This window comes from Seriola dumerili, unplaced genomic scaffold, assembly GCF_002260705.1.
Source record: "Seriola dumerili isolate Sdu_G_001 unplaced genomic scaffold, Sdu_1.0 BDQW01000110.1, whole genome shotgun sequence".
Lineage (NCBI taxonomy): Eukaryota > Metazoa > Chordata > Actinopteri > Carangiformes > Carangidae > Seriola > Seriola dumerili.
In genome coordinates this window covers 12,659,418-12,671,665 of record NW_019174365.1, presented here as the reverse complement: position 1 = coordinate 12,671,665, position 12,248 = coordinate 12,659,418, and the positions used below count along the sequence as shown (strand labels likewise).

At 43.5% G+C, this 12,248-nt stretch overlaps 3 protein-coding genes across 3 annotated transcripts; 1 reads left to right on the top strand and 2 right to left on the bottom strand.

Annotated features, from left to right (window-relative positions):
• The first annotated feature begins 27 nt into the window (after positions 1-27).
• Positions 28-1,918, top strand: LOC111223141 (RNA/RNP complex-1-interacting phosphatase-like). Its single transcript, XM_022747169.1, has 2 exons — positions 28-199; positions 886-1,918. The coding sequence occupies exon 2, from the start codon at positions 953-955 to the stop codon at positions 1,916-1,918; it is 966 nt and encodes a 321-aa protein (XP_022602890.1). The 5' UTR covers positions 28-199; positions 886-952.
• LOC111223327 (transcriptional repressor CTCF-like) lies at positions 1,800-4,956 on the bottom strand. Its single transcript, XM_022747431.1, has 2 exons — positions 4,677-4,956; positions 1,800-3,723 (listed from the first exon to the last, which is right to left on the bottom strand). The coding sequence occupies exons 1-2, from the start codon at positions 4,867-4,869 to the stop codon at positions 2,945-2,947; spliced, it is 972 nt and encodes a 323-aa protein (XP_022603152.1). The 5' UTR covers positions 4,870-4,956; the 3' UTR covers positions 1,800-2,944.
• A 284-nt stretch (positions 4,957-5,240) lies between these two features.
• On the bottom strand, positions 5,241-11,643 carry dnai2 (dynein axonemal intermediate chain 2). Its single transcript, XM_022747410.1, has 12 exons — positions 11,380-11,643; positions 9,834-9,995; positions 9,455-9,576; positions 9,227-9,369; positions 9,026-9,139; positions 8,810-8,949; positions 8,552-8,674; positions 7,772-7,995; positions 7,544-7,679; positions 7,270-7,416; positions 6,007-6,225; positions 5,241-5,325 (listed from the first exon to the last, which is right to left on the bottom strand). Exons 1-12 carry the CDS (start codon positions 11,560-11,562, stop codon positions 5,260-5,262), a joined length of 1,779 nt encoding a protein of 592 aa, XP_022603131.1. The 5' UTR covers positions 11,563-11,643; the 3' UTR covers positions 5,241-5,259.
• Positions 11,644-12,248: the final 605 nt, after the last annotated feature.

The window sequence follows — 12,248 nt, the reverse complement described above, 5'->3', positions numbered from 1 at the left end:
ACTACGTCATCTCTGCGTCAGCGGGAACGTGGTTCCAGGATAACGTGTTCCTACATGCACGTAGAAACTCAGTTATTGAAATAATTTCGTGGTCGTCCTGTATTTTCGCTTTTTATGTCATCAGTTTAACGTGTTTTTGGATTTTTAATTGTTCGGTTCGTTTGTCGTGAGAACGCAGCTTTTTTAAATGCTTCGCCAGGTAGGAACTCCAATCCAGACTCCATTTAAAAATAGTTCTGTTCAATGTTTCCTTACTAATCGTATGCGGTACATAACTGTAAAACGTTCACATCTTTTAGTCACTTATCAATGTAAAACAATACATTCGGATAATACCCATGAGCATTTTAATGTAGTAAATTTGTACTATTTAAAAGCTGTTTACGGTGCTTTTCGGCGCTCCTCGTCACACACTGAAATCAGGTTCGATTCGATAGTTAAGGGAAAAATTATGGGAAAACTTAACCTGTTGAGGGTCCTTACTACTGAGAATGGGCGTTAAGAGATTATGGTTAAAGCCTTAACAACAAATTTTCTAATTTGTTCAAAAAAAAAAAAAAAAAAAAAAGAGGAAGAAGAAGCAAGAAACGAGATCTCACTATTTCTTTTCAAATCCAGACCACATTGGACCAGGTCTAGATAAAACCACTACACTTTGACTGATCAAATCTGGGCTAGATTCTCTCAGACAGGCCAAATGCTTAAAAACACAGTTTCAAATTTTCAAATTCTATTTGTGAAAATAGAATTAGAAAAGGAAGAGAGCGACATCAAGCCAGTTCCAGTTCAAAAACCAGTGGTCTGAATTCAGTTGAAATGGATACAGATATTTTCAAGAAAGTGTCTTATCCTTAAATTACTGTGTGTCTTTGTCTGATGTTTCAGGTCGATGTTGAAATGACTTCAACTGGGAGTAAACACTGACAACACCTGAGTCCACTCAGCAGCTGAGATGCCCTCTTCTAGGAAGAAGAAGGAGAAGAACAGTGTACCTGAGAGATGGTTAGACTACGTTCCTGTAGGACAGAGGATACCAGGGACTCGGTTCATCGCCTTCAAGGTGCCTTTGAAACCGTCTCTGAACTGCCAGGTCCAAGCATCAAAATCCTTCGGTCTCTGGGACCTGCTGGACTCTCTTGAGAGTCAGAACCAGGAGCTGGGTCTGATCATCGACCTCACCTACACCACAAGGTACTACAGCCTGACTGACGTCCCACGGTCCTGGTCTTACATCAAGATCCTCACTGAGGGTCGCAAGGTTCCTTCTGACGCAGCCATCCTGAGCTTCAAACGGGCAGTGAGACAGTTCCTGAAGGAGAACCAGGACAATGACAAGCTGATTGGAGTCCACTGCACCCATGGCCTGAACCGCACCGGGTACCTGGTCTGCCGGTATCTCATAGATGTCGACGGGCTGGATCCTCTGACAGCGGTGGAGCTCTTTAACTCCCACAGAGGTCATTGCATCGAGAGGCAAAACTACCTCAAAGATCTGCAGCGAGGTACCAAGAGGAGCAACAGCGGCATCGAAGAGCCAGAGGAGGAGGCGGCCAAAGGGCAAGCCGTGGAGAGGCCGTCACAGACCGCATCGGCTGGAGGGGAGAGACAACCATTTGGTGATGACCCTGCAGAGGAGAGTGAACCAGCTTGGGAGACGCAACAGCCCCGTAACCGCCGTCGCCGTAGAAGTCAGCACAGATGTAGAGCAGACCAGAGACCTCCAAACGGTGGCCCCCTCCCCACACCCCCTTTACTTCCCAGACCCCCTTTACTTCCCACACCCCCTTTGCTCCCAACCCCCCCCCCTCTTTCCTATGTCTGGAGACCCCCCCATCACCGTCCAGACCCGTCCCTTCCCTCGGTACAGCTCGAGTCAGCAGCAGGAAACAGACAACGGAGACAAACAAACTTAAACTGAGTCTCTGCACAGTTGAAAAAGTGGTGCAAGTAGGGTGGGGTGTAGATGTCCATGTTTATTTTGATAAAGCTGCTGCTTACAGCTGATTGGCTCATCGGCTTCATGTGGACCCGGTCACTTCTGTTCTGTCTTTGCCAAAACTAAAAGCTGTAAAAACAACCACAGCATCTCCACCCCCTGCTGATCAGCTGATTATCAACTGACAGATTCAGGGTCACACACGTTGATTCACGTCACACCTGAATGTCATTTAGCATATTTTCCTGGTCTTTGCTGCTTCTTAACAACCGGCACATGGTGGACAAATTAAGCACGATCGTTTAAATCAATGTGTTTGATGAAAAATGTCTGGAGCACACCTGAGAATACACCTGAGAATCTGGACAAATCAGATGTTAATTCATTCAACTGGAATTAAAATGATTTTTTCTAAGGATCAGAATCTGTCTCCTGGCGTTTGATTTCACCCTCCATAAGGTTCATTTAGTTGCTTGTTCTGGAGCTTTCTATCACATCAAACACTTTATGGTTGGTTTTGTTTTAAAGTTTGTTCTTATGAGGTTTTAACATCAGACACAGACTGTGTTGCATGTTTTCTGTTTCAGGACAAATTGAACATTGACACACTGGATGTGAAAGAGAGAGAATCATCTAGATTTTTTTTTTTTTAATTAGAAATCAGCTGAAGACAGAACAGGAACCTTCAGGTTTACTCTAAGCACCAGGAGGTGAACAGTCTCATCTGAACTCTTCATTCATCCAAACTGAACTGTTTCCACACAGACATGAATGAGGCTCAGGACGCTGCTGCAGAGAAGAGAGACAATCTGAGATGTTGAAACTAAATTATAACAAAATACTATGACTTTTTGCAAGAATACTTTCTTTTTTGCCTCTCCTTTTCTCTTGTGAAATATAAAAATTAAAATAGATTAAAAAAACAACATAAAACAGGGCAAAGAATCAACATGTCAACCTTTCCTTCAGTGATGTCACAGTGTGAAGTCAGAAATACAAATCAAATGTTTATGTCTTCTTTTTCCTCTTCCTCTTGGTTCCCTCCAGACCCTCTGGGTCCTGGTTTTTTCCCCGGGGGCAGCACCTGTGTTTTCTCTTCCTCAACACCTGAAGAAAACTCCTCCCACAGTCATTACACCTGTTTGGTTTCTGGTCCTCGTGGACGTTGGTGTTACTGTCGTGGTTTGAGCGACGGTGAGACCGCCTCTCCCTGCCCTGTGTCTTGGTCTGGTTCTCTGGATCCCTCCTCTTCCTGGTGCTCCAATGAGTCTGGATGTGAAGCCTCAGACTGTCGGGGGTCTCAAATCGTTCACCACACAAACCACAAACCTGCTCCGCCTCCTTCAGGTGAGTTTTGACATGTCTGAATAAACACCTACGAGCTTTAAAAGTCCGGCTGCAGACCCTGCAGCTGAGGAGTCCTGCTGGACTACGACTCGTCTTTGGTTTGAATCTGTTTAAAGCAGGCCTGGGGTCAGCACATTCATTGCTGTAGTCGTCACTGTCTTCAGTCTCTGAAGACAACACCAGCTGGACATTCTGATCTGGATCTGCTGATCCTGGTTCTACCTGAGCAGTCCCGACATCTGACAGGTCCACTTCCTCACCTGGCCTCACTACACGACTGGAATTGTAGGTGAACTCGATGATTTCAGCCTCATCCAGGTCTTGAAGCTGCTCTTCCTCCTCTTCTTTGACATGTGAGGGCCACAGGTCTGCCTGGTCCTGGTCCTGCTGCTCAGGGTGAACCTCGTCTTTAATTCCCATCAGCTGCTGAGTGAAGGCATCTGCAGGGAAACAAACATTAGAGATCAACTTTAAAGATATTAGACTGAGTGATTAAGAGGCTCTTGAGTTAAACCATTTTGTCAGCTGCTGTTTCCAAACTCAAGAATAAAGTTTGAGGCATCTTCATACGGACTGTGACAGTAAATAACATGAGGTCACATGACTCACAGAGATGGAGTGTGTGATGTGATACAGTTGAGCTGCTGAAGGGAACAAACAGTAATCATATCAAAATATAATGACATAAAGTTGCAACTGCAACTGAAATCTAAAATTATTTTAAAAAATAAAGTCAAACACTTAACGGAAAAAATATATATTTTGAGAAAAAATCTGAATATTTGTTTCAAGAAGTAAAATATCTTGAAATACTACAACTGTTTTCACAAAGAACACAAAGGTCTACACAAGTTTCCATTGTTCATTTCTTATGCACCTGAGACTTAAAGGCGAGCAACATATTTTGAAAAGATGTTTTCACATTTTCAGTTAAAATATATATATTTTTAATACCACAGCTTTAACTCTCATTATAAATAATTAATATTTTAAAAAAGCAGACTTCAGCACTAACAGGTAAAACACCTGTTGAGACTGAGAACACCCGAACCAGCCGACTTTGAGACAAACTGTTCACTGAAAACTACACAGAAAGATATTTCAAATGAAAAACGTGATGACGTGCAGCTCCACAACAACCTGTTACCTCTTCCACCTGAGAGGACCAATGGAACACCTGGAATGTGTTCCTGAACTTTGGGACCCAGTACACCTGAATTTAAGTTGGAACAGAATCCGACCCCGGACTGATCCCGAAGCTCATCATCAGCTGACGCACCTTGACTGTTGTGATCTGAGATGCTTCAGCTGTTCCACGGATATAAAAACACCTGCTATAAACATGTCGGCGCCGTCCGCCCTGAACCGGACGAACCCTCAAGTGTGCCCTCACCTGCCGACGGGACCTCCATGAGAGGTTTGTGGAGCGCACAGAGCAGCGCGTGCTGGCGAGATATCACCTCCTGACACAGGGCCGCTTCCTGTTCGTATTTAACGATCGTTTTTTCAAAAGCCGCCAAAATCTCTTCGACCGCCAGGTTCAACCGTTGACTGACGAAGACTCGGAGCTTCTGAACCCGGGACATGTTCAAACCAACAGCCGGGATAGAGAAAGTTGAACTGCAAAGACTCACGGACTGCTGCTAAAAGCTAACGATGCTAACAGAGTGTTCCGGTAACAACAACAGGGGGGCTTCCGCTGTCCTTCATAATAAAAGTATGAACTAAACGGACGTGACCTGAAGAAAATGATGATAAAGTTTGAAATTATTTCGGTCTGTAAATAATTACACTAACAATGTGTGATTAAAGACAGGGAAAAAAAACTAATTACAAATTCTTTTTATTGAACAAAATTCACAATCACTGGACATTTTACCCTGAGCTAGAATCAAACATTTGACCCAAAACACTCTCAGTTCATTACATTTAAATTAAACAATGAAGGATCATTGTAATGACAGAAACATTTTTATTTACTGTGACGTTTCTGAAGCTTCCACTTCATTCTTCATTTCTTTTTCTTCACAGACACCTTTCTCCTGAAAAACAAAATCATACAGAACAAACAACATTCAGATGTTCATGTAATGAGAGAAATGGTGCAACAAAAAATATTTTCTGGGTGGGTTAGTTTTAACTGATGAAATATCTACGATGTTTCCTAAGACTTCGACCTAAAGACCTATGTCTAGACTCACTTGTCATCAGTTGATTCAGTGTTTTATAGCTGTGTCACTGTGACAGGCTGTAAACGTCACAGAGTAGCCAGCTGCCAATCAGGAGAGAGGGTTTATAACTAAAGGAGCAGGTTGAGCACTTTATTTCTCTGACTGTGTTTAAATTAAATGTTTTCATGTGACAAATGATGAATCTGAATCTGACAGGTGAGACATCAGACTCATGCAGCTGTTAGAGAAATAAAAGTACATAAGTATTATCAGTTAAGTATCAAAAGTAAAGATGTCCAAGTAGTTTGTCAATGCGCAGCCACTTTATTTTGTGTACTGTACTGTATTTTATTTGACCATGTACTTTATACACACTGGTCAGTTTAATAGTAAAACACTGCATCATAGATGAGTGAGTGAATATTGAGTCTAGAATATTTCAGACAGAAGAAAGTTTAGTTTTGTTGTGTAAAAGTGCCTGATATTTGTGTTTGTGGATCACTGAAGGAGGAAAGACAGAAACAGAAAAGGAGACAAGGAATAGAAACACACCTCGTTTGCCTCGTCCTCCCTCCTCTTCCTCAGCTCCGTCTCCACCACGCTGTAAAAGTCGTTCTCAGCTCTGATGATCAGCTGATCCGGACTCTCTTCCCCTTCCTCTCGACCTCCCTCCTCCTCTCTGCTCTGCTCTGATCGACTCCTCTCCTTCAGACGAATCTCTCTCTGTCGAGCCTCCAGGATCTTCTCTCGCTTCGTCTCACGCTCAAACATCTGGAAACAAACAGATACAGACACACCAGAGGTCTGAGCTCAGTTCATCTTCAGTCTCATAGTCTTCTTCTCCTGGTCCAGGTTTTCCTTCTACACCCACAGAAGTTTATGACCACAGTGACTTAAACATCAGAACTGTAATGATTAGTAAACAAGAGCTTCCCTTCCTGTAATAAGTCATATAATTTACTGGCTTTAACAGACCATTTTATTGCTTCATCACTTTGCATCTCGACAGACCACTACCACCTGTGAGAAAAGTCACATGACCAACATTTCAGTGGGAATTGATTATTGAAAATAAAGTTTGTTGTATAATCACAGTAAAATATTGATATATCTTTGAACATCTGGAAAACAGATGATCATTTAAAAAAATATAAGGAAAATTCAGTGATTTGAACTGTATGACAGTCACTGTGGTTTCTAACCTCTGATGAACAAGAAGCTGTATGAATATTAATGTGTAAAACGTGTTTGGAGGGACGTCTGTTTCTCATGATAATAGCGTAATTTAAAATGTTTGAATTGTTCAAATAAATCATGGAAGAATTAAACATTTTTTCTGTAGAAAGTGTGTCCTGTACTGTTTATCCTGTTCTGCAGTTGAAGAGAAGCCAGGATGGCCATCAGGTGTGTCCATCGGTCTTGTGACCCTGACCTTGCTGGTCATAGCACTTCAAAAAAGTGATGTTACGTGAGACGTCGAGGCTTTGAAGTGTGTGTCGAGTACAGCTGCGCTTTTCCAGCAAAGCACGAACCGATGCCTGTATCATTTTAGATGCATGACGTAACTGATGACATGTCACACTGACTGTCTGTACCACGTGACTGCTTTTGTCAGTGGTTCAAATTATGGAGCAGCCGCAACATAAAACCTCTGAGAGAAATTATATTTAATAGTTTTAGGTTAATAACACTGATGAACACTGACTGGTTGTATTTGCTATGGATCCACCAAGGATCCATCAGCCTGTGTCTTAACTTGGCTGTTGTAAACCTACAGTCTACACCTGTATCTGCAGGTGTCTCAGTGTGTCTTACAGCAGCCAGCAGACTCTTCTCATTCTTCTGGAGGGTCGACAGTCCGGAGCAAATTTCCAGCAGCGTGGCTCCGCCCTGCTGAGAGCCGCATGCCACCAAACGCCCGTTATCCTGAACACGAAGGCTGTACAGAGCCTCATCACACACCTGAGGACGACCACAGACAACAAGGACAGATATTAACAACAGCAATAACATCATGGTCAGGTTCTACCACTGTGTGGGCCCACCACCTGCCAACAACATTTGTTTTATACAGAGGAGACCAGAGCACCTTGAGACTGAGCGTGGGGTCATTCTGTTTGAACAGGATGTCCCAGACGTCCAACACGCCATCCATCTTTACAGTGAAGAAGACAGAGGGTCTGACTGGACTCCAGCAGGCGTCCATCAGGTACGACATCTGATATCTGAAGAAACAAAACACAGGGCTTAAAATCTAGTCTGAGTTTGAGCCTAACTGAGCAGGATGTTGGCAGAGAGTTAAGGGTGTGATTCTGACTTGGTCCACATGATGGATGATTCCTTGATGTCCTCAGACCAGATGCGGGCAGTCCAGTCCCCCACAGTGAGGAAGTTTTTGGGGAAGAAGGGGTTCCTCTGCAGGGCATAGACGGGCCCGTGGTGACCGTCGTATGTACAAACAATCTTTTCGGCTGGAGTCTTTGCCTTCCTGTTACAGGAGACAACCGTGCCCTGCTCCGTCCCCACCATGAATTTAGTTGGCTGCAGAGACATCAAGGACAGAGACACACTGACTGAGAGTCAGAGGGGGTTCAACTCTGTTAAGGTTAGTGCAGCGCCACTAGGATTTTGGTAGTGGTAAATACTGCACTAATGGGCAGCACAAAACCTTATTTTTCTGTTGTGTGCCCACTGTGTGGGCCCACCACCTGCAGCAGCAGGGAGGTCAGGTCCACATCGGGCAGTAGGCAAAGGTCAAGAACTCTGGTCTCTGGACCCTGGTTGCAGAAACTCAGCAGAGTCATATTGACTAGATGTAATCAGGCTCAGCTCTACGCGCAGTACAGAAATTGGAAAGAAACTCCTCGATAGGAGCTGGACTCTGTTTCTAGAGCTGCCAGTGAGAAAGGCACATTGCTGGTACTCAGGAGTCCCTGTGTGAGTGCCGCTGCTAGGACCATCTTTGGACTGATGACCAAAGCCACAGTTCAACTTTAGTTTGGGACAGACCAGAATCACACAGTTATTAAATAGTGGCATTAAAAACCTGTTGTTTCTTGAGCTCCCAAATGGGGCAGAAGGACAAACATAAACTCACCATGGTGGCCTCAAACTCCAGAGAGATGGCTCCTAAAGCTCGATCCAGGTTCCCCTCCCTGCCCAGGTCCAGAACAAGACGATCTGTGGGCTCGCTCAACTTGCGAACATCCCACCACAGAACCTGGTGGACAGAGAGAGGAGATTCTTTTTTTTTTTTTTAAACAATGCATATGTGAGAGTCAAGAGTAAGATAAGGTCTCTGGTCTGGTTAGTCCGCCTCAGCTTGATATAATAATCCAAACAATCATCAGTTTACCTGTCCATCGGTGGAGGCAGAGAATGCATCTGTCCCGGTCTTGGACTGCAGCCAGATGATCTTGTAGACTGGGTCTCTGTGACTCTGCTCCACAGAGGACAACTCCACCGGCTGGCTGCCTCTCCGGGTGTCCCAGTATGCTAAAACAAACACACCGTTTAGAAACCATGTCACAGACAAAAAGTCCCCTATTATTCAGTCTGGTCCTGAACCCACCGATCTGCCCGTTGTAGCTGCCTCCCACCAGAGTGTGTGAGTCTTTGGGATTATACTCCAGACAGACGAGCAGAGATGCCGGCTTCAGAGTCATCTCTGGTCTGTTCGGATTCTCTGAAACATAAAACATCTATCTGTGAGCAGATCGGACTCTGTGGTGGTTTTAAATCCAGTTGCTGTCTGTCTGTCTGTCTGACCCACCAACGTCCCAGATGTAGGAGTCCAGGCTCATGTCTTTGGAGGTTTTCTGGAACTCGAGGCAGGAGTAGGCGGCTGCCAGCTTCCTGCCGCTGTCAGGATGCCATGACAGACTGGTGACGGTACGTTTCACCTCGTTAGGATCTCTGCAGACACATAGGAGAGGAGATACAACTAACAATCAGCGATCAATCCGTCAGCACCTGTCAATCAGTTTGTTGTCAGCTGTACCTGAAGACATTGATGGTCTTGGCAGATGGCGGCTCCAGACTTTCCTCGACCTCCTCCTCGTCCTCAAAGTACGTCTGGTAGATGTCCACGGCGTTGTTCTGTCTGTTGCAGTGCTCCATGACCTGGATCACATGATGACATCACACAGTGACATAACATAGTGCAGCTAGGGGTGTGGCCATAGCCGCCCCTGTTTAGCTGACAGCCAGAAGTTTACGCCACATGAAACTAAAACTCAAAGCAAACTTTATTCTACTGATGAAACAATCCAAACTGGATTTCATTAGGAGTAAACCGCCTTAACTGCCCCAAATCAGGTTAAGGAAAACTGATGTGGGCTGAGTTAAACTGGGTTGATGTGGACTGATGTAGATCTTACGCTGCCCAGATGCAAGGTGCTGTTGATGTAGCTCTCGTCTTTCTCCACCTTCTTCCTGAAGCGGATGGTTTGTTCCATCTCCTGGGGGTTGACGTCTTTGGGCCACCCCCCCTCCACGTGGTTTATCCCACAGCTGTCCGACTCGAATCGCTCCGTGTTCACCTGGACACGCAAATGTGAATGATATGACTACAGGTCATCATTTTCATACAAACCAAACCCGACTCTTCATTGAGCTGATTTTCAGGTGGTTTTCCAAATTATTGAAATATTGCTTGTCTGAGTCAGAAAATATTCAAGACAAACTGTTCAGAGATACTATGAGAAGACACATAGAGTTTGTGTTGCTTTGGTTCATTTACCTGCAGAAATACTGACAAAAAACATTCATTGTTATTGGTAAATTAAGTCAAACATCTGATTTCTCTTCTTTCCTTCACTGATTTCAGGCTTGTTTTTAAAGGAGCAGTTCGCTCTATTTTTGACCTCATGTGGTAAATCACTGGTTCACCTGTTCAATCTGTTATAGTCCAACACAACAGCTCTGATGTTAACATCTGTCCTTAAGAAGCTCAGTCAGAAATATGTAAATTCAGTTCTGAGTTTCCACTAAGTTCAGAGTTAAAGGTGTTTATAATATTTATAGTTGGTGTCAGAATATTAGGAACACCTCTGAATCTAAGGCAGTCCAGTATAACAACATCACTAACTGAGCTCACTGAAAAAAATATAACTGAACATTAGAGCTTTCATTAGAGTTGACAGTGTGGTATACTGGACTGTACAGGTGTACAGGTAGAGATGAGTGTATGTAGTAATGGACAGTTTATTACTGGAGAGTTTCATTAAACATTGATTAAAAAACCTGAGGTTCACTGCACATCAGTTAGTTAAATTTGACTGATTGATTGATTGATTGATTGATTTAAGTTTATTGGACAGCATGTATACAAACACGTCAGGAGCCAATCAGCTGCTTTGACTGGTCTGCTTGTTTACTGCAGACAGTTGGATCATGTGTTTGGAATCACAGCTGATGTCAGTTCACATGTTTGTAAACTGCTTTATTGTGCATCATTGTAAATATGCAGTAGTCTGGGTGTTTTTCGATGCGAGACTTGGAAATATTCAAAGACTGGTGGAGGTTACCTGAAACATACCAGTTTTCATTGTAACATGGCACTGACATGTATGTTCAGTCTGAACGTACATGTCAGTGTTGATGTGTCAGTGTGAGAAACTGGTGCAGTTGTAAAATGTTGACCCTGGTCCAGGTCAACGTGAACCAGTTCTCTGAGGTCAACCTGCAGTGAATGAAAACCTGATAATGACCTGGACTAACTCTACACTGACTTCAGACTGTTGCATTTAGACCTTTACAGTCAGCTGAAGTTGTTCAGTTAAAATACACTCTGACGTCATACAGATTTAAGTCATGTACAATACATGTACTAATGAGGTTGTAATTGAAGTGTGATTTAAGGCTAATGCAGCTGTAGATGACATTGAACACGTAGTTCATGACCTAGTAGCAACTAAATCCCACCTGGTGTTCGGACATGTCTAGGCAGGCCTGCAACGCCTGGTCTCTGGGGGTTTTCTCGATGAACTGCAGACCCAGACTCGGGTCCGGCAGGACATCCACCAGCAGCTCAGCAGGCCGGTCAGAGAATATAGCCTGGCGGCCAAACTCTTCGCGGAGCTTCGTGTAAACGTGGACGATCTCCATCCCGCCGGTGTGACCTGTGAACCGGCCGTTACCGTCAGCCTCAAACTTCTCTGTGATTCGCACAAGACTCAGTTGGCTCTGTCCTTGCAACAGAGGGGGATAGTTTAGCGTATCCTAGCAACAGTGGACTTTTTCATGAATAACTTTATTAAACAACAACCACGTGAACAGTGACAGAGGCTATTCTCCAAAATTAAAAGTTTGATGAACGTTAACGACTTGTTGTCTCGGTGTTTACCGTCACATAGTTTTTTCAAAATGATGTTACTTGTTGCATTTGCACTTGTAACATTAGCTAGCTTGCTAATTTTAGCATGTTCCTAATAACCAATGATGTATTTTCCTATTTTTTGTTTTATTCATGTTTTCTTGAGAATGTGACTCAAATGTCAGTTGAAGATTTGGTAATAAACAAACAAAATTAAGAATATTCTTCTCACGGGGTTCACAGCCGTCTCAGATAATTCTCTGAGCTTTGTCTATGATTTTAAAGCACTGAATCAAAATCAAGTTCAAAATAAAAACTGAGATCAGAAATAAGATGTTTGTGTCTGTTTTTTTACTAACATCAACAGTGATGTAGATAAAAAAAAATGTAGATTGGACAACATTAGTTTTTCTAAAAATCATCTGAAAACATCTGTCTGAGGCACAAGTTGTTTTATTTTATATTCAACATACAACAC